Source organism: Genypterus blacodes, unplaced genomic scaffold, assembly GCF_046128005.1.
Source record: "Genypterus blacodes isolate CSIRO-AG114 ecotype Tasmania unplaced genomic scaffold, CSIRO-AGI_Gbla_v1 ptg000105l_1, whole genome shotgun sequence".
Classification (NCBI taxonomy): Eukaryota; Metazoa; Chordata; class Actinopteri; order Ophidiiformes; family Ophidiidae; genus Genypterus; species Genypterus blacodes.
In genome coordinates, this window is record NW_027466909.1 from 2,521,425 (window position 1) to 2,547,428 (window position 26,004).

The window sequence follows — 26,004 nt, forward strand, 5'->3', positions numbered from 1 at the left end:
AGAGGGAGAGAGACAGGAAATTCTATTGGAGGCAAAGGGAGTGAAGAACAACAAGAACATCACTGTCAGATGAATCCTTCGATCATAGAGTGATTGAGTGAGACTAAAATCGAAAAATACATAGACGGAAAAGACGAAAAATCTAAAAGCTTGTAGGTAAACTTTGAAACTGTTATTATTAAATTTAACAATTACATTTAAGGCCTAAATTCCACCTTAGGCACCTTATCCCTTACTCACTGTCAATGGGAAGAACTGGTTCGGTTGGAATGACAGATCTACATGTGTGTGTGTGTGAATGCGTTACCTTTTGTACTCCCAGTGTGTTGATGAGATACATAGAGATGTAGGTCTGAGATAGATTGACTATCAATCTGGTGGACATGTAGAGTAGTGCCACCTACGGAGGAAAAGGTGACACACCTTTTAGTTTTTGATGAGTACAACATTCACTGTGAAATGTGAAAGACACTGAGCTAACTCTATCAGTCTAGTTGTACTACAATCTGTAGTTGGGATATATTTATAAAAGTTGAAAACCTCATTCTACCACATCTTCCTCTTAATGCCCATTATTAATGAAGTTATTTTGAATAGGGAGTTGTGACTTTGTGATTATATCTAACTTCCTTTTGTAGTATGATGCGTGTGTGTATAAGCTTGATGGTGCGTGTGTGTGAGCTTGATGGTGCGTGTGTTTGATCTCGATGGTGCATGTGTGTGATCGTTTCATGTGTGGGATCTTGATGGAGCTTTTGTGATTTTGACAGTGTGTGTGTGTGTGTGTGATGTCGATGGTGCGTGTGTGATCTTGATTATGCGTGTGTGAGCAAGTATGAATAATGTCTCAGTCTATTGAACAAAGAACGCTTAGTAGACAAGCTAACATGTGATGGCAAAAAGAAACCAAAAAGGGAATTGCAGTAGTTAAACTCAAATCCATCTTTTATTGACGATTATGTTCACTGTATGGTTTGAAACATCACAACATCATACTGGGAAATTAGTACAGGAAGAAGGGATGGTGAAACCCTGGATGTGTCCTCCACTTCCCTGTGACCCACCCCACCTTCACTCCTCTTGGCTGTGGTGGCTGAAGGCGAGGGTGGAATACTCTTAAACGCGCACACACACAGCCGGATCATAACCTCATTCCGTCCTCAAAAGTACAGCACTTCTTATTTTTAAAACAGCTAAAAGCATTGGAATAAATAAAACAATAAATGTGGAACTTGTCATTGTGGTGGTACGTGTGGAGATATAAAGAGGGACCAGATATCAGAGGGAATCCATCCATCAAACTAAAACCCTGCAACAAAACAAAACAAGTCGGAGGAATCTTGGCTGCAGTGCTGCTTTGTGGCCGTCTCACAAGCAAACTTGGTTCCTATATCGAGTTTCCTCCCTTACGTCGTCCTCGCGGTCGCATTGGAAAAAACGCTTTGAGGAAGCAACCTGCTGTGTAAAGTGTGTTTACTTTGTGTGGCCTGAATGAAAGAGACACATCGTAGCTAAACCATTCAGGCGTCACCCAAACTCCAATATCTGCTCTAGAAAAGAAAAAAGAGTGACAAACATTCCCACATCTGCGTCTTAATATTATATTCCACAGTCAGAACAATGATCAAGTACAGTCAATGTCAAAACAAAGGGAGGCCAGAGAGCGTAGAGAGGGAGGGAGGGAGGGTGTGGTGCTGCAGTGCTGCTGTGTTCAGTCCATGCAGTGGAGTCATGGTGTGGATAATGGTGAGTTACATTCAGAAAAATAAATGTCTCTCCCTCCTGACCGCCCTCGTCTCCTCCTATCGCCCAGTGTCTCGTATAGATTAAACACAGACCTAAACTAAAGGGCCGGGTTCAGCATGCTGAAACTTGGTACAATGTTACAAAAGTCAGAGAAGTATCGGCTGCATGAAATGTCATTACTACCATCAATTAGATATAGGAAAGAAAATGTAGCTTTTGGACTAAACACAAACGTATCTGAGTGATTTTCATTGTTTAAATGACTAAAATGAGAATTTTTGGACCTCACTTTTCTCTTTTAAATGTAATCTAAATGTCTCACCTTTTCACTTTCCAACATTGCGTTTGAACACACTGAACATTGCGCCCGCCCGCTCAGTACATCTCCCACTCGCACACAGAATGCACTTTTCCCTCAATCACAAAACATGCACAACTATAAAGAGATCCCCCACCACAACAAAATAAAAACAAAGAGATCAACCATCCCTATAAAACAATGTAACTGCAAAAGAACTACACATTCAAGTACCTATTTGTCGTATGGCACCAAGGGCAAAATGTACCACAAAAACATCAACCAGCCAGCGAGCTGTCGGGCCTTTTCTCTTTCCACGCCGCCGCTTCAGAGAGCTCTACCAATTCAGGATTGGATGTCTTTAAAGAAATGTATATTACATCTGCATATACTCCTCATCTATTTTAAATGCATCTACGGATAGGATCATTCACACATAATATACGTGCCAATGTGTTATCTATGCGTATTTGTTTAAAAAAAAAAGATGAAAAAGTGAATTGACAGAAAAGAGGCGGCGTCTCGGTTGCCGGTAAAGGTCGACAGGGGCCGTGTTTGACCTTTTCACCACGGCAACCTCTCGTGCCTTTGAGGCAACGTCTACGATGGGAGACGTGGACAGGTTGATTGCAATTTTCTGGGCCGTGCGCACACACACACAGACGTGGGTGTCGGGGCTCTGATTCGACCCTGCGACGCCGCCGCTCCCTTTACCACCTTACTGCAACAGAAGACTCTGCCCCGCTCTCTTTTTACAAGGTTAAAGGTCATCCTCTGCTTGTTATTTTCATACCAAAGTCCTCCGTTATACAATATAAAACTAACACGCCAGAGTTATTCTATAAGGGAGGATATAATTTTCCTGATAACCTCTTCAATGAAAGGAAAAAAGCATTCTTTTTACACAGGATAGTTCAGAGTTTTAAAGAAAAGGCAAGTTTCAGCATGAGCAGGATTGTGAGTGTATATGTGTGTGTGTGCGTGTGTGCATGCATGTGTTAAGGAGAGGAACATAGCAAGGTTGAAATCCCTTTTCCCCAGACCCTGTCTTTGGACCACTGCTGTGTGGGGACAGTTTGTGTGGCACAGGTTTGTTTTTTTTAGGTTTTTTGTTGTCGTTTTCTTTTTAAATCACACACACGTACATCTGTAACACACATGGATTATTAGGCCACAATGAACAGCATGGCTGGGAATTCAGATGAAACAAACAAATCAAAATATATATCTATATATATGGATTTAATATATAATTTCTATTTTCTATCTCTGAAACAACAGCAGGCTCAAAAGCTTATGATTCTGGCAAAAGCTGCCGTTGCAAATGACAGCCGAGTCTCTCCTGTCAAACAAAGAGACCCAAAAAGCAAAAGAGAGAGAGGCCGAGGGGAAGAGAGAGAAAATAACGTCCGGAACATCTTTGAAGGGACAGGAGGAGTGACGGGATGTGCAAGAAGAAAAACAAAAGTCATCACACTTTGGGTTTTAACCCTCTGTTTGTTACGCCTACGCTATGGACCTGGATCAGGTCTGACCTGGTCTGGAGGAGAGAGTGTGTTGCCAGTCAAGCTCGGCTCTCTCACGTGGAAAACAAGGCTCCCTGTACGACCCCCCCCCCCTGTGTTCCTACAGATGGTGTGCAGAGAGCGCTGGGGCTCAAAAGCTCATTGTTGGGCCCTGAATTTGAGGCTTTAAACCGGGGAGTCTTTGGAGGACTTGAGATCCAGGAGGCCATGGAGGTTTCGTCTAGGTAGCCTGGGGCAACGGGCAGAAGCGGCATTGGGCCTTATTTAAAAAGGTACCAGGTAAGGGGGGGGATGGGGTGGTCATAAGCTTGGGTGCAAGTTCACACTTCAAAAAACAATAATGCCAAGAGCCCAGGAGTCCAGGAGCCCAGGAGCCGCTTCAGTCCAGTTCAGTCCACCCACATGTCCACGAGCGGCTGTTTTGGTACTTGCGAGCTTGCTGGACTGTTGAGTTCCTCCGTTCTCTCTCTCAGTTCTCTGAGCAAGGCACTGAAGAGCGTCACAGTCACTGTGCCCCCGCAGCGCCCAGAGCCGGGCTGCATCTTTGTCTCCGTCAGGCCGCCACAAAAAAAAATAACCACCACAAAGTAAGCAAGGAAAAAAAACAAAAACAAACAGAACTGTGCTCGCTTGCGTCTCCTCTGACGTGTATACTGTACGGTGTCTATGCAGTTCACTTAGCAGGCCGGTGTTTACGGTTGTTCTCATTTTAGACCAATTCATTTTATAAAAAGAACAAAGAATATCCTCCAGATTGGTGTGTGTGTGTCCGGTGCGGCTTTTAAAACCGCCGATTCCGCTTCAATTGTTCCCTCAGTGTGGAAAAAAAGTAAAATAAAAATACAAAACAAAAAGTAAAAATCAAGAGGTGACTACAGATGTGATCTTGTGTGGAAAAGTGGTCCTGTTGTTTTCCGATCAGGCAGTTGCGCAGGACAGCTACCAAGGATCGTCCAACTCGCCTCCATTCTGCAAGAGGGGAGGGGAAGGGAGGAGAGGACGGACAGGGGGGAGGGGGGAGGCGGTGAGACGGGGGAGAGAGGGAAGCACACCGAAGGGAGATCAGGGTGACGACAGAAGAGGAGAACCTGTTACCAAACTGATACAAACTCTACAAACAAACCCAGATACATTTTCAACAACCTGGAATTAGAGATGGTGAGCAGTTTTCCTAGGAGCAAAAGTGAGTTAAGAGTAGTTAGAACGACAAGGTGAAGCCGGAGGGGTCACGGGTTCAACGTCAGTGGGCGGGTGCCATCTGCAACAAGAAGCCGACACGACAACTCAGAGGCTCGGTGTTACATCGCCGAGCTCGAGACACAAACACACACACACGCACAAGAGAGCTCTCACCTCACGTGCAGCCGTGGAGAGTGAGACAACAACGCATGCGTGTTTGAGTGAGAGAGAGAGAGGGGAAGAAACAGACAGGACCAGAGAACACGACCGCTGCCATCAAACCTCGACAGCCGCGTCGCCACAGAGGTACACACACACACACACACACACACACACACACACACACACACACACACACACACACACACACACACACACACACACACACACACACACACACACACACACACACACACACACACACACACACACACACACACACACACACACCTCAAAGTTGAGATGGAGCTCCACATGCTGCAGATTAGATTAAGGCAGGGGAAGAGACTGATGAAGGGGTGACGAGGAGAAGTACGAAGCAGGAGGCCAGTGTCATGCCCGTGTGTGTGCGTGTGTGTGGGGATGAGGGGTTGGAAGAGAAGTGGGAGGGATGGAACAGTCATATATGTGATCACTTACCAAATGAAACAGGAGGGCTGCGTTAATCAGAGGGTGAACACACAATTAGATAAATCTACACAACCCTCATCAACCTGTGTGTATGCATGTATGTGTGTGTGTATACAGTATGTGTGTGCGCTTAGGTGTGCCAAATTTACCAAACACCTTTCCTGACATTGTTTGTATGAAACTTCTTGTACATCTGGATGTGAGTGCTATCTTAGCTACATGTAGAATCTATTTAAGTGTGTGTGTTTGTATTAGGCAAACAGTAATGGACCTCTACTGACACAAACCAAGACACGCACACACACACACACACACACACACACACACACACACACACACACACACACACACACACACACACACACACACACACACACACACACACACACACACACACACACACACACACACACACACACACACACACACACACACACACACACACACACACACACCTCATTATCACTGATGGTTCAGTCAGTTCTAACGGTCTGACCCTGACTCCATCCCTGACTCTATCCGCTGGCCTTTAAGCTCCTGCATCAGGGGAGGCTCTTTCTGTGTGGAGGTTGTCTGTTCCTTTAGGCACCAAAGAATCTCTACATTCCCTGTTGGTGCTGCCGATTGTGTCTCTGTGTGTTAGCCCAGTGATAAGACTGTCCAGGGGATTCCCCGGGGGACGCTGGGACGGGCTCAGGGACAGGGGGGGGGGACGCAGCCCCCTGCACGAATGAATGAGTGGATGGATGAATGGATGTCAGCTTGGTGCTTTCACTAACATACGGCAAAACAAAACGGAATACAACTAGGACAGTCTCTTCCAAATAAACTCATATAATCCATTTCTAAATGCTGAAATGTTGATAGAAGGCTATCATGATACAGCCCCAGACACGCAAGCGGAACTAAACCACTGGCTCCTTATTATTGCATCATCATATAGAGACGGTGTCCTCGATCCATCAAGCACCGGCAGTGACCGACTTATAAATATTTATGTTAAACGATTCATGTCCACTACTAAAACACTTTTACAAAGCTGTGCTGTCAGGCATGCGTCATGCTCCATCCATGCACACAACACAAGAAAGGTGCACAGCAAGTTGTCAAGGTGATAGAAGCTCAAAGCCATCAATGAAGTCCTTCCTAATACTTCATGTAGCATTAAGTCTAATGATCCAACCAGCTCCATCCACCAGAAGGGATCAATCACAAAAGTAAGATTCCAGGATCACTCGGACCTTAACGAACAGCTGATTGAAGCATAGGGTTTGTGTAGCACTGCCTGTATAAACAGAGGAGAAACACACAGCTCTCCATGACATGTAGTGATACTCACCCCATCCTCCTCCCTGTGTGGGTTCAGACGGTTGTATACTGCTTCAATAACACTGCGTCTGTAATAGGAATACAGATGCAATGCTGTGACTGTGCTTTTGAACCACACCGTTGCTTTCACCAATACGTCAAGTGGAGATAATAAAGAACTGTATCTGTATAGAAAAAAAGAAACTAGCTGGAAGTGTCCTTTAACAGTTGGAGGCCTGTTTCCTGAGCCAGCTGGAGGCCCTGCTACATCCTCCTCTGCAGCACTAACCCCCTTGTTTATTCATTACAGATAAGAACAGTCCATCAGTGTTCTTAACTTCTATCTTTTGGACCCCATAGCATATCCTGGGACACCAGTGTCCCTGAGGGGGGGAGGTGGTACTTACTTGCTGGCAAGGCCTCCCCCTGGTGGCAGATTGGGGACGCTATCAGCGGTCAGGTTTCTCATCACCGTCACCAGATCTGGAACGCCCTCCTCCGCTGACCGAGAGAGCATCTCTAAAAAAACAACAACACCACCACCAGACGGACATGTTACACAAGTCAGTATGAACAAAGCCGCCAACATCCAAGACAAGCTGGGAGACGCACGGAAGGAACAGGAAAACTGAACCCACGGACCAAAAATGTGACAGATTGGGCAGGAAGTGCAGAAGTGCAGATGGAAACCATACAACTGAACTTGTAGAAATATGGGAAAGGAAAGAGAGAGAGAGAGAGGGGGGAGAAGGAGACAGGGGGAGAGGGGCTCCAGCCTAGTTGAGTGGCATATGGCCAGTTGGCCGTTCAGCCAGAGCATTCCTCCCTTGTTTCTCTCCCCTCCTTTTCAATTCCTTCTTTCTTTCTTTCCATATCCCAGTGTCACCCAAAGAGTAACTTCATCTTGCAGAAACATTCCCACATTACATGGTTGCTTCGCCTGAGAATTAGAATGAGCTGAAACAACTTACACAATAAGTGCCTGAGTGAGAGTTCATTGTGTTGCAAAGTGAAACACTGTACACTCCAGAGTGAGCAGAGGGAATGTCATACTGTGGGTCAAGACACCAAGGGGTCACAGATTAAAGTTTATTTTCGACACAACTACAGCGAGATTTGTTTTGCTTTGAGTGAGGGAGAAAGGCAGAGTGAAGGTTAAGGGAGTGAAAGGAGAAGCGGAGCGAGGAATATAGAGAGAAGACGCTTGGAGGAAAAGCAGGTCAGGGTCGTGTCTCGTCTCTGAGGTGAACCAGGGCGACCTCGGCTGGAGGTCAGACGACACTGAATCTTCAGAGAAAAGCTGGGGAAAACTTTTGCGTCCGCTGGACTAAACTTTACGAGTACAACTTGTTAATTTCACAGCCATATAAACCTCATAAACCTAAAATTTGTACAAAATGTTCCCAATATGTTTGCACATGGATCATTCCCCCCCATTATCCATCCGCCCATCAATCCATCCATCCTCACCTTCCACTCGAGACTCCAGGTATTTGTTGAGCTCTGCATCTTTCCTCACGGCTTCCTCCGACACTTTGGGAGCGTTGGGCAAACACACTAATACAACGCTCATGTTATCCCGACTCCCCTGAAATGTGAGTGAAGGAAGAGCAGATTAGAGAGGGAGTCAGTGCAGCAGGTCTGGCTCACACACACTCTCACTCCGTTTGTAACCCTGGTGGAATATAAACGGGTTTAGAGGAAGGATGCATTTATGTGGATTTGAGACAATAATGTAATGACACAAACACACCACGTCACTCAAGTACCTATGAAGATAAAGTCCAAAAACAAACAACAAATTTGACATTTAATTAGAGCATGTTCCTAATTATAGCTGCTGAGGCTCATTATAGGTTTCACTGTGGGCCAAAGCTTTCATCTAAAAAAGCAATTCACCTTTTAAATGACAAATTTACTGTGCAAAAACACATCATACTTGATGGAACACTGACACACACCTTGTGCAGGCAGGTGTCCACCACTTCATTGCAGACCCTCTCCAAGTCGTCAGACACCTCCAGCCGGGATCGAACAAACTCACACAGCTCCTCGTTGGACATGACGTCCCAGATCCCGTCGCACGCCAGGACAACAAACTGATCCTGTTCCGGGGCCCGAACCATCTCAAACACCTCCGGTTCGGGGCTGACCAGCTGCTCTGTGGGGCCCTTCCCGTCCACAGACTTGTAGTCATAGTCCCCCAAGGCCCTCGATACGGCCAGTGAGCCATTGACCCTCTGGATCATGACTGAGCCACCAGCGTTCTGGATGCGCTCTTTCTCCCTTGGGTTGCAGGGCTTATGGTCAAGTGTGGAGAAACAGACATGTGAATTGCGGTAGAGAACAGCTCGTGAATCACCACAGTTTATGAAGAATAGGTGGTCAGGTGACAGGAGGATGCCCACAGCTGTTGAGCCGCTACGGTCCATACCGTTTCGCAGATCGGAGAAGCTACGCATGTGCTCGTCAATCCTCAAGAAGCCCGTCCGGATCCCTGTTTTCACCGCTTCCACTGCGGGTGGAGCTGACGGTGGAGGGTCACTGGTAGAGCTGTCTGAGCCAGTCTGGGTGCCCTGCAAACCTTGTGCTCCTCCAGTCCCTAAGCTGGCACCTATTATATGATCCAGAAGATGCTTGGAACAGTAGTTAGCGACCCTTGACCCAGCATGACCATCGTAGACAGCAAAAAAGGACCATTCAGTCATCCCAGGGGCAGGGAGTCCCAGCACAGCCGTGTGAGCATCCTCCATTTCCACTCTCCAGCCTTGCATGGAGCTCAGGCCGTAACGCAGGCCTTTGCCCTCGCCGCGCGAGTTGTACTTCTCGGTCTTGGGCTTGTCCAGGAACGCCCCCATGGCTCGACTGTAGAGAAACCAGGACTAACTACAGTGGAGAAGAGTGTGAAAGACAAGAGGGAGAAGAGCAGAGAGACAAAACATTGCTTGAATTTGGCAATGTGTGGTAAAAGGTTGTCACATTTAGGGAATTCTCATAATAAACATCAGTTATATTGCAAAGAGAGCAGAGAGTCGCTTAAGATTAAGTGGCTCAATCATCTAAATTTGGCCTCACAAAGCCATTATGAATACAGATCGATCCAGAAATAGTCCAGGCACTTTGGATTATGCTTTAAGAGACTGAGGGAGCAAGCTTAAAAGCTTCTTTGGCCAGCCAGAATGTGCTGGTGAGCGCATTAACTAACTCCACAGAGCAGTGAAGAGGATGTGTTATCTGTCCATTACTGCACCTGCAGTTGTTAAATGAACAGAAGATGGCTCTGCATGTACATCTCTACATAAGTGTTGGCTGAATGTACCATAACCCCGACCTTTGGCATTTTCTTATATGTCTGTAATGCATTTGTGAAACGCCTAAAGTGACTAAAGTTACAACTAAAGTCATTCCGTGTAATGAACTCTAGCTTCTTGTCTCTAAAGAACATTGGAGGAATTGCAAACCCAGTGAATCCCTTGGAAACTCCTGCTGTGGAACGTGTCTGTGATTTCAATGCAATTTGTGATCATAACCATGCCTGAGGGCACCGACACAAACATCTGACTACTTGTGATGAGCACAACTCCTCACACCGTAACAGATAGAGATGCTGTGTAAAGACTGGAGACGACCCGCCGAATAAAGAACACACGCAGAGAAACACACCGTTTCTGCCTTTGCCTTTGATAGCCGGCTTCTATTTGCATATCAGCTGACAAACACACTTGGCTGCTGACGATATCAAAGGGCTGGAAATCATCACTGTTCTAAAACACTTGAAGTATTACCTTGACAACAGATGCGTGTACACACACACCTTCTTAAGTTGATATCAAAGCCCTGGGCCGTCATCACTAAACCAAATCATTTGCTCTGTCGCCTGTGCAGCACACACACACACTCGATACAGGCGAGGGGCCTGTTATGCTGAGGTTCAAAAGCCATGTAAAGCATTAAACACTATTTCAACACAGGCTCAGTACATACACATACACATACACACACACACACACACACACACACACACACACACACACACACACACACACACACACTCGGTGGGTTTTGCATTCAAAATAAGCATCAGTAGCCCGACTGTGTGTGTGCACATATTTCAGAGTGATGTTACTGAGCACTCTGGGGAATGATGTCACTCAGAGTCTTACGTCTCTATGGTTACGGCAGCTTGGAGTGGCAGCTGTTTGGTCTCCATAGCAACAGAAGAAGTAGATGTCAGCGGTTGCAGTATGGGACAAGAGGCCTACAGCCGTGCCGCTATGTGCCTGAGTGTTCATGTGCAAGTTCCCATGGCCTTTTAGTGTACATACACAAACACACACACCTCAGGCTTACGTATCCACAAAGGCATTGCATGCCACCGTGGAGAGAAGGGCTGATGCCATTTGTGAGTAGCTAGTAAAAAAGCAGGCTAGCCCCAGACTTCCCCCAGGTCTCAGACCAGCTAAAGAACAGCAGGGTAGCTTTAACAAGCTAACTCGATTTAGCCGTCAGCTGCTGATGGGATCCACCCCGGGCCACATAAACCTGTCAAACACAAACCACACACTACACACAGCAGTGAAAACAGATATGGCTCCTGATTGTTGTGATATAACAACCTACATTAATGTACTATATTACAGCCTCCTATTTCACTGTGTCACCATTCTGTCATTTCTGGTGGTAAAATGACCACACAGGAAAAATCTATCCTGTGTACTCTGGACACTTTCAGTAATGAGACACCTTTAAGTCTGTTGTCAGCTTCCTGAACATGCAGATGAAATTTTCCTGCCAGCTCTGTAGCTCAGTTTGTAGCACGTTGCTTCGCTAGTATTGACAATTCCAGTTAGATTAGTTAGACAGGACGAGTGCTCCAAAAGTAGAGCAATGGTTGAGTACACTGGTAACATGCAGGACATTGTGTACAATTCCAAAATGTCAACGGAGCTGGCTTTCCACAATTTAGTAGCTTTCGAGGAATTACAACCCCAAACCTGTCTGGATTGCTTGGGAAAGGAAAGGTTTATGATCATGTTCTACTAAGACCAGCCAGTCAGAACTGCACCATGCCAATGTTACCCAATGCTAACTAACTGATAATAATTTAAGTTAACAGTAAACAGTAACGTTGCATCAGTGCTTTCCTTTTGGAACACGACTCGCCTGGAGTTGTGGAAGCCTTTGGCACGCATATCATCTTACAGCGCTTGATCATTTCTCTCGCTGTGCTGTAACTTCATTTTCTGTGGTTAAATTCAAGATAATCAGTGGCACGCCATGCTTCCGTACAAAGATCTGCCATGCCCGGATAAAAACTGAAACGCTATGCAAATGAGTGGTTATGTAGATCGCCATGGGAAAGCAGTTTCCATTACAGTTTTGTAAATAACTTCTTTTCTCAACTTTTAGGTGTCTAGTTGTGCAAAAAATCAATGGAGAGCAAATGAATGACGGCAGACAGCAGCTGTAACCTTTGGTCCTCATGTGTGGCTATGATAAGATTTTGAGGTTCATCCTACTGACTCACTTAAGAGTAAAGGTGGAGTGACGCAAGGCCTAATGTATTTGTTTCCAATCAGATCACATCCATCAATACCGTCATCTGTCCTATTAAGAACACCCATTGGCTGCTTCTGCATTTAGAGGAGACTACAAACACCACATAAATGGATCACTGGCAATGCGTCTGGACATTATCTCCTCAGCTGTGACGACATTTATACAAAACAATGTGTAAGTTGATTTACTCATCAGTGAGGCAATGCAACGTTTCAACAAATTGACAAGGTAGACAAACAAGGACTTGTCAGACCCCCTCTTTGATGACTCATCTAAATAATCCCATCAGACGGAGCCAGTTTCCTGGACAAAGTCCTCTTTGAACAGAAGGCTTCAGCCATCTCCAGTTCAGTGGCGTCAGATCTACTGGGGCCGTCACCAGACTCCAGCGTAAGAGGAGGAAAGTAACTGCATTATGTTATATTAGTCTGCGAGCGGATTCTCGGCAACAACAGGGTGTGTGCCTGTGTACCTATTCTCTCCTTCTCTCTCCCATGTAGAAACCCGACCTGCAATCCCGCTGAGCACCCATGGTACTCCACATTCCAATATCAAGTTTAGATCGCACAGAAGGGTTACAGCCAAAACACATACTTATTGCATTCATAAATAAGACTACAGGAATACCCCAGCAGCAAAAGAACATTACCATACATACCTCAAACTCAGGGACATAAAGTACTGTGGCTAATAACGACAAATTCTCAGTATTTCAGTGATATTTGGGATGTAAACATTCCTTTTCACTGGAGTCTTTCTCCTCTCAGGCACACACAGATACTTCTTCTCCCCTGCCTCTTCACACATGACACATTTATCTATGGGTTATTCTGAGCTTGTCACTTCACACCGTATCTGCGTGCACATCTGCTTGTGCTGTGATTCATTCAGCAGACGGGACCAAAAATGTTTGATAAGAAAAAAGCCTTTGAACAGACCCACAGACTCCCGGCAGCTATGAACCACAGCAGCATGGCCGGGGCAGGATTTCACATGAAGGTGCCAACACAAACATGCCAGTGATGATGCTGCCATTTCTGGAACACACTGGCACACACACACAGTCATACACACTCCAACAATGCAATAAAACTACCCATGACAAGACAATGGAATAGGACCAGGTTATCTAATGCACCTAAAGGAACAGTGACCTTTGGCTTTAGTGACAGTAACATTTACTAAATCTGACAGCTATAAGCTATGGATTATGACTTATGATTACTGCATATCAACAATAATAACATAATAAAACTGTGTTCTCAATGACAAAACAAAGAGTGTAGTGATTTTTTGTAAAGGTATGCAAGATGTACACTGCCTGCACTGTGTGTGTGTTCCTGTTCAAGGATTTGGAGGCGTTGAAACTGTATAGGTGACCGCAGAAATTAGTGTTTTAGCGTCTTCTCCTCCCATAAACACAAACGCCACAACTACCCGGCAACAGTGCAGCGATCACAAGACTGTTTTTTAAGATTTTGAATTTATGAGTTTAGGGTTGCAATTACTGATTATTTACATAAACGATTCTACTATTACATGAATTACTTGTCTAATGTCCAAACTTTCCAAGAGAAATGGAGACTGCTTTCTGCTGATTGTCTATTAAAGGAGTGTAAATGTGTAAATGAACATGAGCTAATGCCTCAAGGTGGAACCATGAGATTTGTATCATTTTGATGGATAAATGACTAAACAACTGCCTGCTGACAAACAACTTTTAACAATTAGTTGGTTCATTAGTTAAGTCACACCTGTTGCAAATGTAAACATGGAAAGTCACCGTTAATTTATGTATCCTCCATGTTTTATACCATTAACGCCACATAATCACTCCTGATGACGCAATATAATTCCTTCATCTTCCATCATCGTGATGAAGGGTGAATTACATTTAAACATGATGGATACCAGCACGTATCAGTACCATATTTATCACGGTTACGCACCAATAAAAACGATTCCATAATCAAACCAGCCTTCAAATATAAACCTTCTGATCCATATCTACCTTTAATAATGAATACACTTTAATAATACGCAGACTGCTTGCTCGGCTAGCCAACATGGATGGAACTAGCGTGTTATTCTTGACACGATATGCCGTCTTCGTCAAATAATCATCTTCGTCACCAGCGCATAAACCGAGTACTTATGCCGCTCTATCGTTAAGTTATAGCCGACAAGTTGCAGCTCCAAAAAGAGACCAGTTTACCATTCGTCTTCTTAGCATTCAGTTAGCATGCAGCTAAGTTCACAGTTGTCACAGTGCTGCTATCTACATGTTAACTGGCTAATATTAGCATGTCCGTGTTTACTTGTAACATTCTAAAAACACATCTTATCACACGTAGCAGAGGTTACTTACGTCAAAGAAAAGGGGCTCGTCTGTATCGGTCCTTCTTCTGGAAGATTCCGCGGCAGGTTTATGACCCAACTACCGTCCGTTGTTGTGATACGCTTCGCTAGTTAGCGTTAGCCACTTTCGTTTTTCGGCCCCCTGCTCGTTAGCTAACATTGGCGAAGCTAGCCTACATTTCACACGACCAATTCCCCCTTCAACATGTCCCTGCAGCGGGTTAAGGCTTTAATATACATGTTTGGCACTGTTACCAGAAGGAACACCTAATAAATATCAGTTACGCTGGCTGTCGGCTGAAATGCCGAACCCCGGTTTCCGCAGGAGATATCTGTGACTTGAATGGCAAGCTAACTGTGGCTAAGGCTAAATGTATGAGGCAGGTGACGTTCTTCTTCAACATCCAGTCTGGGGGCGGGGCGAGGTTTTTAGTCTGTTCTCTGATTGGATAAACATGGATATCAAGATGACGCGTCATTGGTCTGACGACGTATCGCTCATACACATCTTCAACTCATCACAAACAAACCATAGAAGAAATAGAAAGAGAAATACAACCCCCCCGTCTCTCACACACACATATACACACGCACGCACACACGCCATGGTTCATTTACACACACATTCAGGATAGAGACTGCTGATTCATCTGGGGATACATGCTTGAATGATTCTTTTCTTTTCTCATGAGTTAGATTCATAGCCTTTTAAACTGAATCAACAGGCACCAGCACATTGTAACGTTTAATGTGAAATATGGTGTGTGTGTGTGTGTGTGTGTGTGTGTGTATGTGTGTGTGTGCAACTGACAAAGAATCCCCCAGGTCACATCTTAGGTGGTGGTCAAGAGTTTGGAGAAGATGAATGAGGGTGAGAAAGTGGTGGATGATAGGTGAGATTAAGGAGGAGTCAGGGGAGAAGAATGAAGACAAAGAGGAAGGGGATGGTCAGGTGGAGGAGGAGAATAAGTTCAATTGGAGGAGTAGACAGAAGAGTCAGAGGAGAGGAAGCAGCCAGAGGAGGAGATTGTGGAAGGACGAGTCAGGTAAAGACAGTTTTTAAAAGTTCATCATTCTCTCCCTTCTCGTCAAGCTCAAGGAGAAGAAGATGGAAGAGACGAAGGAGAAGATATAAGGAGACAGAGGAGGAGAAAGAGTGAGGTGCATGGAGAGCAAGATGGAGTAAAATAAGTTAGACTCCTAGTTTTGATGTGAGAGATGGATTGATAAAGGGGAAGACTGAGGAGGAGTCAGTGGAGGTAGAGGGACGGACACTTCACTGGGTGGGACGACCCTCCTAACACACATATTCACGCCTACAGCCATTGGACAGTTTTGATAAACGACTGACACACAAAAAGAGAACAAATGCTGATATCTGCTCTTGTATTCTGAAATGTATCAGAGTGTATCAGATGTTTGAATAAAACAATCCTACTCATATTTTTGTATACATATTCTAAATGATGCACATTCTGTATTGTTGTGTAGACTGACACAACACTCCTTTCATCCATATCTTTGTTTGAGTCATTGATTAATTTATTGACTAATTGACTGATGGACGAGTGGGATGCGACCCCTGTGTGGAGAGAAGTGTGGTCTCTTTTTAGCAACCTTCATAGTGTAAATAATGTGAAAGACCAACCAGCTTTGTGTAACATTGAAGAAGGCCACAAACCTTTTGTAATCAATGATTTAATACAACAAAGAGATTAACCTTTTTATTATCTTCTCGAAATAGTCACTAGCCTCATCACTAGGCTACGTATTTATATATTTGAGGGAGAAACAAACATCTAGCCTTGGCCTTGACTTTATTCTTCTCTGCTTGTATGAAATCACCATGTCTGCTCCTTTCTGCAGCGTGCAGCACTCATGCCTTGCCTTGCCTTCCACTCTTCACAAGAGCACTTGAAAAGCTGATTTCCTGCTCCTCAGAGGGAGCAGGTTTCTTTTGTCAACTGAGGAGCTGGGTCAAAACAATAATTGTTGGCAAATCGTGCCTGAAAATACACAGCTCTCATTTGATTTACATGTCATTTTCATTAGAGCGCTCTCCAAACCTCACAGCTCACAATGTGACATAAGGGATTTCTCGAATGTTTATGAGGGAAAATCAATTTCCTTTCCTGGTCATAGAGTACAGTGTATGTGTGTATGTCTGTGTGTGAGCATCTACGCGGCAATAACACTTACACATACATACTAATGCATGTTATATTAGGGGGCAAGCTGTTACCCCAGTTTTAATGGGATTAGAGTCATTAATGAGCTGTTTACTGAATGAAAGCGGTCCCCCCCTTCTCTCTCTTGCATTGTCTCTATCCTTCTCTTTCTCACTCTCCCATTCCTCTCTCTCCTTCTTTCTCTGTCTCTGATCCCTAATCAGCGGTGTGGCGTATAGGAGTGCCTTGGGGCTGAATACGAATGAGCGCAGCTGCCCAGTGCGGATTACTACCACAAACACACACACACACACACACACACACACACACACACACACACACACACACACACACACACACACACAATCCATGCAAACCATTCGGCTGTCCATGGACATATGTCATTCACATGCATACCCAGCAGTTGCTGACACATGTTATTTTCAAGCTTATGCATATATCACAAACACACACACACACACAAACACACACACACACACACACACACACACACACACACACACACACACACACACACACACACACACACACACACACACACACACACAGAGTCTTCTGATCACATGTCTATAACATCGAATAACAGACTTGTGCTTGGACACACCCACTACCTTTACTGTGACAGAAGAACAGTGTGTACATTGCATGTTGGTGTCAGGAGAGCATGTGCGTTTACCAACATGATAAACTGCATTTGGCAGCAGTTATATACCCAGGCTTTGTTTTTGTCTTTGCTTATTCACGTATAACACATTTGACACTAAATAGATATGTATAGATCACTCCTATAGCCTGGGATTGTACCAGGAACACATCAGCCTAAACCAACTTCTTTAACCTTCCAGGCACTGTGGCCTGAAGGGGACTGAACCCATGTAGTGCAGTCAGGTAGCGTATTTGTATAATTGCATTACTGCTTCAATGCCTTGTTATAATATGGTTGGTCTTACCGGTGGTGAGTTGATAAATCAGAGCCCTGACAAAAGCTATTAGGGTCGGTTGTGGCCCTCCAGTAGTATCACACTCCCATCTAGTGGAAGAGAGTGGTACTGCTGCCAGAGTCAACGAGCAGAGCAGTGATGCAGCCAAAGCAGGCAGGTGATTCGGCTGTTGGATAGCAGTTGATCCACTCAGCCCATACTGCCTTTGTGCTGGTAGATAGGAGTGTCTACCTGCCACAGATACTCAGGCAGACATGTATTAGAGAAACTATAGGTTTTGGCTGCATGATGTTTGTATCCCCTTAAACTCTGCCATTAATACAGTGCTAGTCATACATCTGTGGACATGGACTGGCCTAAACTGTTAAACACAATCACACCAAGAAGGAGGTATTGTCTTTACATTTATGATACATAAGAGGAAAAAACACAAGAGCTTGAAATGTATCGCTTATCTTGCCCATTATATAAGGCTGTAGCAGCGCTCAACGGTTCGTTCAATTACAATACATTTACCCTCTGCACTGAAGTGGCTTCCTGCCATTTCATTTTGCCATTATAGTCATAAAATAGACACATCTAGAAAATCTGTGGGGGTCTGACTGCGATTTGGGCACTGCACAGCACTTAGTGACAAAACAAGCGGAATGGCTATTGAAATGGCAATAAACCGATTGATTCACTGAGTGAGCTGTATGCCAAGGTGACCCAGGGAAGTCTGGGTATACATGCAGACTTCGTTTTCTCTCTGTGATCTCTCGGTAATATCTCACTGATTGATATTGGGAGGAGAGTTCAACCAGAAGAAATCGTTTAACAAAGCAAGGACAATCTTTCCCCTGACCAGGCACCGAGGAAGGCCACCACCTCAGCTTCCCCTTCATCCTCATCTTCATCATGTGTCCCAGCCGTGCATGCTTGACCTACATCGATCTCACTCTGGATAACACATGGGTGGATTTGTTTGTCTTTACGGGAAAATGTCAGCAAAAGGAAGGGAGAAACGCAGAATAGAAAATGATGCATGAAGTAAACCAGTGGGTTTTAAATCCTGACCGCAGCTCGCAAGGGGAAACAATTTTAATTTTCCAAACCTGACAAGCATGCACCCTGCAGAAATGTCCTCACATACAATACTAAATCCCTGACATAGATATAAGTTTCCTTTGCCGAGGCTGTTTGATGAGATGAGAGAAAAGCAACTCACTCTGCAATTAAAAGGAGTTTTCATCATCATCAATAACCAACAACTCTCTAGTCTCTTAGTTGTAGAGGGGAAAGCTTGCTGTGTTTCCCACAGGCTTCTCTTGTCCTCTACACATTAGTGACATTGTCTATATGACACAGTGAGATGTGTTTAAACAACGCAGCGGCTCCTCTTCAATTATATGGATATTATGACTTAATTAAACATAATCTCAATGTTTGTTTGCATTTTAATGTGTGCCTCTCTCTCTCTGTATGTGTATGTGTGTGTGTGTGTGTGTGTTTGTGTGAGACAGTGTGTTGCAGTGTAGGCCCAGTGCAGTGTGATCTAACAGCAGCTGACAGGCAGGTTTGGGGCCTCTCTCTGGGGTCCTGAATGCATATGTGTGTGTGTGTGTGTGTGTGTGTGTGTGTGTGTCAGTGTGTTAATTGGGAGCTCAGTGGGACAAGGAGCAGGTCTTCTGTAGCGCTCACGTAAAAATGAACACACATTCTCTCTCTCTCTCTCTCTCTCTCTGTCACACACACACACATACACACACACACACACACAGAGCTCCAGCAGTTTGGTCTGTTATCCATTCTACATTTAACATGAGTCCAGACTGCAGCTTCTTCACTTATTCATCCCTCTCCTCCTCCTCCTCAGCCACCTCTCGCCTTCGCTAACCTGAAACGACAGCTGTGCTGTGGCCAACAGAGACCTGCTCGCCTCCTCCGTCTCACCGGACCTTGAGAAACACACACACACACACACACACACACACACACACACACACACACACACACACACACACACACACACAAGAAGAGAAGAGAAGAGAAGAGAAGAGAAGAGAAGAGAAGAGAAGAGAAGAGAAGAGAAGAGAAGAGAAGAGCAGAGAAGAGAAGAGGAGAGGAGAGGAGAGGAGAGGAGAGGAAGACAGAGAAGAAGAGGGAAGGAAGGGGGAGGGATCGATGATGTACCCAGTGGTGTGTGAATGTGTCTTGGACAGGCTTGGGCCCTGGGAGACACAGACATTCACCTTCACCTGAGATGACACACATAGACATGCAGATATGCATCCCACACACACACACATAAATATAGGACAAATAAACTTAGAACAAACATACTGCAATAAAAGGAGAAGAAGCCGACCCACGATACTGTCGGCAGGCAGGAATAATGGCTGTGTGTGTGTGTGTGTGTGTGTGTGTGTGTGTGTGAGAGAGAGGGGGGGGGGCATTTCAGAGATTGCATGTCAGTTACTTTACAGCATGTCTGACAGCCAGCATATGATCCTGAGAAAGCATGACAGCATCCTTCACACCCTTATCACGACGCATACACACACACAAACACACACACACACACACACACAGAGGCGAAGGGCAGCCTTGTCACCGTGAGACAGACCTGCAACATCCACCTGCAGTCAAAAGGCCCAAGGATGAAGGGGTGAATGGGTTAAAGAAGAGAGGTAGGCCAGCTGACTTAAGGGCAGACAGGAGACAGATACAGGGATGGACAAGACACCAAAGGGCTGGTGGATGGTTTCAGGATGGATGGATGGATGGATGGATGGATGGATGGATAGAGAAGAGAAGAGAAAGAGACAGAAAGAAGGCAAACTAACCCAATGAAGGGATGAAAGGAAAGACATCTGTTGCAAGAAGAAGTAAATCTTGCAGGCTGTGAGCTGCCATAGAGACCAAGATGCATCATTTGCCTTTATCAGCTCTTTAGAAAATCCCCACCGTCTTGTCATGTTGCCCCAGGCCAGACTTTCACAGCAAAATCCCACCCCCACAATCCCTGACCACAGACCCTCGCACTGATAAAAGCCAAGCACTCAGGGGTGTTGGGGGGTTGCAGTTGGGAGTGGAGCGTTTGTTGTTGAGGTTCCTCCATCAGCCCACAATGGCAGTCGGCATCCTCCCTAATGTGACAAGACATGTCTGACATTCCAAACCACATAAATCAAACGAGAGCGCTGGACGTCATACATATGTGCACACGCAAACACGCATTAAAGACGCACGCACGCACAAACATCTGGCAAGGGCTCAGGAAACAAAGGGAGGGAGAAAATGAGAGAAAAACAATATATGTTTGCATGTTTGGGGTCGTAGCAAATCTCAGATGCACGAGTTCGTTTCCCCGTCAGTTTGCTCTCAATCGTTTTGTTGACCCTTTCTTCTTCTCCTGTGTGGCAATTGCGTGTCACGCTTGAGAGGGCCTCCGTCTCCGCTGATGATGACAGCCGAGTTGTTGACATCAGCGCTGGGTTATTCATCTATATGCTTGTTTGTTTGCGTCTCGTTGTCCTATCCCGTTCGCTCAACGCGCCTGAGTTGGCACGGCAACAATTTGTGGAGTATAAATCTCGTCTGAATTAGATTTAAGTGCTGTCACAGAACCTCGCAAAAGTGAACAGCCGGCTCAAACAAGATGGTAGTCAACAAATGCAGGGCCATGTCGGGAAAAGTTCCAAAGGGCTGACGGAGGAGATTAGAGCGGGGAAGTGTTTCAGCTGATGTGCTGCAAGTTTTGTATTGAAACATATGAAAGGGTCTCATTTTTAACATTTTGCTGAAAACTAAAGCTACCACCCAGGAAAGTGTAATTACCTGTCAGCAGAATTCACACCAGGAATTCCTTTCAGTGCACGGAGCACTTGAAAGCCTCTGCCGTTCTTTTTGAACCTGCGAAATTTGTAAGATTTGATACAAACATGCACAGAAAGAAAGAAATTTGTTTGACATCTACAGTAATTCATGGTTTGATACCTCTTGGGCACAACACACGAATAGGCGACCAAGAGCTCCAAATTATCTGGAAATGGTGGAAAAGCAGTTTTTTGATACTGTCTGCATATTTCTGGTTGATTTGAGCTCATTCTGGCACTCATACATTTGCAGATAATACATCCCCTTTTTTTCAAGAGACCAGCAATCATACATCTAGAACATTCATAGTAAAGATTGTTCAGTAGGTCTTGATTTAGCATTTATATCATAGCTTCATAATCTAAAAAAATGCATAAATGCACCTCAAATTTGTTTAGACCCATAAATCAGATTCAAAAACTGGTACCAGGTCCACCAAAGCAAAAGTTGTTAAAAACATTTAATGCCCACACACAAAAACATGCACAAACTCCAAATCCACCTGCTGTGCGTGAAGACATGTTCTCTGTAGACCTTTTCCCCAAAGTAGAGGTGACGCGTCGCGGCCTGCTAATGTCAACATCCCAGCCAGGGTCCGAGTGCAGTCAAACACACTAACACACAACCTTTCCAGGAAAACACTAACTCAGTGCGAGTGTGGGAGTATGGTGTACTTAAAATGCCAAGTGCTCCTCTGCCCCTCTTCAGCACTGTTGACAGAGTTCCCCTATTGTACTTTCTTATAGTGAACAATTAATGCTGATATTTAATTATGAATTGCATGCAATGCTTTGTTATTTGGCCAAACTGTTTAACCTGCAGAATATCCTTATTAATTCATGTTGATTGTTGACGTTCATGATTGTCACTTTTAAGCTTTTGAAGAGTTTCACATGACTACAAACACATCCATAAAGGAAAATGGAAAATGGATTGTGCTTGCATCTGTTTGTGAGCAAATCCAGGCATTAGTTGAATTCTTCTTGTGTTATCCAAATAAGTATGTGCCATGTGTGTATGTGTGTGTTGTTGTGGCACGATGTGGCATTATTTATGAGAAAATGATGGACATATTTACTTTATAGTCAAGCTTAAAGTCAAGTTGATGTCTAACAGGGCTGAGGTGATAGTATATACAGTAACATATAGGCTGTCTCTCTCATTACATTGACTCACTCATTCATCCCTCTGTCTCCCCAATTTAACCCTTAGATGCACGAGTGACTGGACCCTACACTCTTCCAGAAGTGGGTCAAAAATGACCCATATTAGAATCAATGTGTTTTTATGCCATTTTTGTCAATTTGGTTAAGAATAATCACTTGTATAATATTTAGTATTGTATTTAGGACCACACAAGAATGATTTCATGTTTATTTTTCACTTTTTAACATTTTTGAAAAAGAAACTTACCCAGAACAGCAATAGAAAAATGTGAACATCCATTGTGTGTGTGTGTGTGTGTGTGTGTCTGTGTGTGTGTCTGTGTGTGTCTGTGTGTGTGTGTTTGTGTGTATGTATGTGTGTAACTGTCCAGTCATTGACAGTTCCTCTCTCTTTTCCCTGTTTTGCCTTCTTGTCTAATCACTGTATGCAGTTCAGACAAACTACCTGTTTCTGGCTGTGATCATTGCACACAGGTACATTGCATTTCCCACACGTATTGTTGACTTTGCGATCTTTGTTACTTGGGCAGATCTGACACCTCTTTCTCTTTGGTTGGCCCTGTCTGCTTCTTTCCTGTGGCTGGGTTGTGGCTATTTTCATCCACTACTTTGTCGTGGTGCATCGTGCTCAGGAGCACAACAGCTTTTTCTTTCTTTCTGACATAGCTGACCATGGTAAGGCTGTCGTTGAATCCAAACTCTGTGCTATGAACCTCCCTGGACTTGGAAGGCTTCATCAGAGGAGGGATGTCTGGCTTGTTCTGACGTAGAGTCCCCACAATAGTGAGATCCTTCTCGAAGAGATGCTGCGCAAGAGGCACACTGGTGAAAAAGTTATCCATGGTGATGTTGTGACCTGTGTTTCTAAATCTACTACACAACTGCTGGACAATGTTTTCCCCCAGATTCTTCTGAACTTCTTCCCCTGGTTGTCTCCCCGTGTAAACTATACCATCTATTGCATAGGGAATGCGTGCATCACAAACCCAGAAGATCTTTAGGCCGTACTTGGCGGGCTTGCTTGGCATGTACTGTAGAAATATATTATATTATATATATTATATGAAGATAATACTTACACGTATCAGCTCTTGCTGTGTAAAATAATCTTCCTGAGGGGTGACACTTCTGATATAGTCTGTGTGGTCCACAGTTAATGTATTCCTGACAGCCACAGGTGATAAGAATCAAAGGTTCCCATTGGATTCCATAGAAAATGCATGCGGGTCATTTTTGACCCACTTATGGAAGCTTGGGGTAGTAATACAAAAACTACAATTTCTTAAAATGTATAAAAGGTAAGTTAAAAATGTAAATGGCATTATATCAAAAACATGTTTTTTGAGGAATACCTGGAATATGAAATGATAACAATTTTTCATTACGAAGATATTTCAAGAAAACAACCTCACCGGGTCATTTTTGACCCACTTATGCATCTAAGGGTTAAACAATATCTGCTTCATGTCTTGCAATGTGGCAGACAGACAAATATAGAATAGTGTATGAGCCTAGGTTTTGATAAGCATACGCTAAGCATGCCATGTGTCAAGCAGGATCTGTCAAGCTAGAATAGGACAGGGGTAGACCACACACACACACACACACACACACACACACACACACACACACACACACACACACATACATTGCATGCGTTAGACAGAGCTGGCATAGGACACCGGAGAGTGCATGCTGAGAATGCATGCAAGTGTTGGAGCGTGAAGGGTTTTCCCTGCTAATTATGGATATAATGATGCGACTGCAACGACACCACCGTCAGCGTGTGTGTGTGTGTGTGCGTCTGCTGCCCGATTGCAGAAACAGTTTTCCTTGATCTGCTTAGAGAATTCTTTGTGACTCACACCTACCTCGTGCGAGTGAGAGGTAAAGATAGACAGAAGGAGATAGCGGGGCTGATAAACCAGAGGAGACATGGCCTAGTGTGGTGTTGTGACTGTGCAGGAGAGGGAAGTGGAGCTGACAGTGAGCCGTGTTGGCCTCAATTCGTGTCGCTCCATGTGTGTGAGGAGAAACACAGAGACAAGCCTGCATCTACCTAATTATTCACCCACACAGGGAGAGAGAGCATGTGTAATGATGTCAGGTGTGTGTGTGTGTGTGAGTATACAGCACGTTGTAAATGCGTATCCCAGGTGTATATGTGTGTGCGTCTGATATCATTCTATTGTATTTTCAAGGTGACACACTTATAAGAAAGTATTAATCTATATCAAATGCCCCACAAGACGCCACACATACACAGACATGTACCCACACACACACACACAGTCTACATATCACAGCACAGACGTCTCTGGCATTTCAGTGTATCGGAGCATCATCCCTGCTCGCCACTAGCATGGAGCTGTGATCTTCACACACGTGACACCTCAGCACACACACACACACACACACACACACACACTGAGGGATCATCTTCGCTCTGTCTCTCCTGCCATCACATTCTCACATCCTGATTGAGACAGGCAGAGACGAATCCTCTTGGACACGGATGTACTTCAACTCTTTCGCTCCTTTGCCACTTCCTCCCTTTCACCTATTTCTCTTGATACGCTGCTCCTTCTCATGGGGAGGGAGAGAGGGAGGGCTGGAGGTCACACAGATGGAAGCAGGTGATACACCGACACACACTCAGGTGTCTCAGGTTTATTCCTGTGGGAACTGTGTGATGGAGAAAGAGAGGTGAGAGAAAGAGATGAGGGAGAAGTCTCACTGTTGAAGACACTTTCTCCCATACTCAAGGAGACAGAGATCAGGCTAAAGGTTCCAAAGATTTAAAAAGTTTATTGTCTAGCATTTTAAACATTATATCTTGAATCATTTCTTCAAGTTAATGAAAGCACAGCTGGGATGGTTTGTACATTTTTCCCCTCATTCTAGATTCATTTTCTCCCTGGCTGTCATATCAACACAAGCCTGTCCAGTTTGTCATCTCACTGAAGTGGACTGACATGTTGGAAGCACTACTCCCCAAAGGCTTTTCACTTGTTTCACAACCTGCCATTGCAAAAATCTGCCAGTCTGACAACAATTCTAAGACAAACATATATACTTCTGTATTGAGAGGTGAATTTTGATCAAGTTACCAAATCAAATATTAACCATTTAATGTGTAGCTTCTGAGGTCAGACAGGTATCTGCCAGGGATTTAACCCGTCACAGTTACTAGTCTGCTTGTGTAACCATAAAGCAACCAAAGACAGCCTTTGTAGCACAATGTGT

General features: G+C 44.6%; 1 protein-coding gene across 6 annotated transcripts; it reads right to left on the reverse strand.

Moving 5' to 3' along the window:
• Positions 1–935: 935 nt before the first annotated feature.
• On the reverse strand, positions 936–14,999 carry ppm1ba (protein phosphatase, Mg2+/Mn2+ dependent, 1Ba). 6 transcript variants are annotated; one of them, XM_076160258.1, is made up of 7 exons: positions 14,611–14,998; positions 8,649–9,569; positions 8,158–8,275; positions 7,095–7,206; positions 6,719–6,776; positions 5,389–5,405; positions 936–4,539 (listed from the first exon to the last, which is right to left on the reverse strand). In XM_076160258.1, coding segments are annotated over exons 2-7 (1,203 nt in total). In that variant the 5' UTR covers positions 9,546–9,569; positions 14,611–14,998; the 3' UTR covers positions 936–4,538. The 6 variants fall into 6 exon arrangements, with proteins under 6 accessions (XP_076016373.1, XP_076016370.1, XP_076016372.1 ...); XM_076160255.1 differs by lacking the exon at positions 5,389–5,405 and having other exon boundaries at positions 8,649–9,573; positions 14,615–14,999; XM_076160257.1 differs by lacking the exon at positions 5,389–5,405 and having other exon boundaries at positions 936–5,256; positions 14,611–14,999.
• Between the last annotated feature and the right edge of the window lie 11,005 nt (positions 15,000–26,004).

Bases quoted from the DNA above. Each gene is read 5' to 3' on its own strand.
- ppm1ba (XM_076160255.1), bottom strand. From the start codon at position 9,545: ATGGGGGCGTTCCTGGACAAGCCCAAGACCGAGAAGTACAACTCGCGC. The intron at 7,207-8,157 runs GTGAGGATGGAT...TTGTTTTTTTAG, and splicing joins CCTGGAGTCTCGAGTGGAAG to AGATGCTCTCTCGGTCAGCG. The intron at 6,777-7,094 runs GTAAGTACCACC...TTCCTATTACAG, and splicing joins GGGGGAGGCCTTGCCAGCAA to ACGCAGTGTTATTGAAGCAG.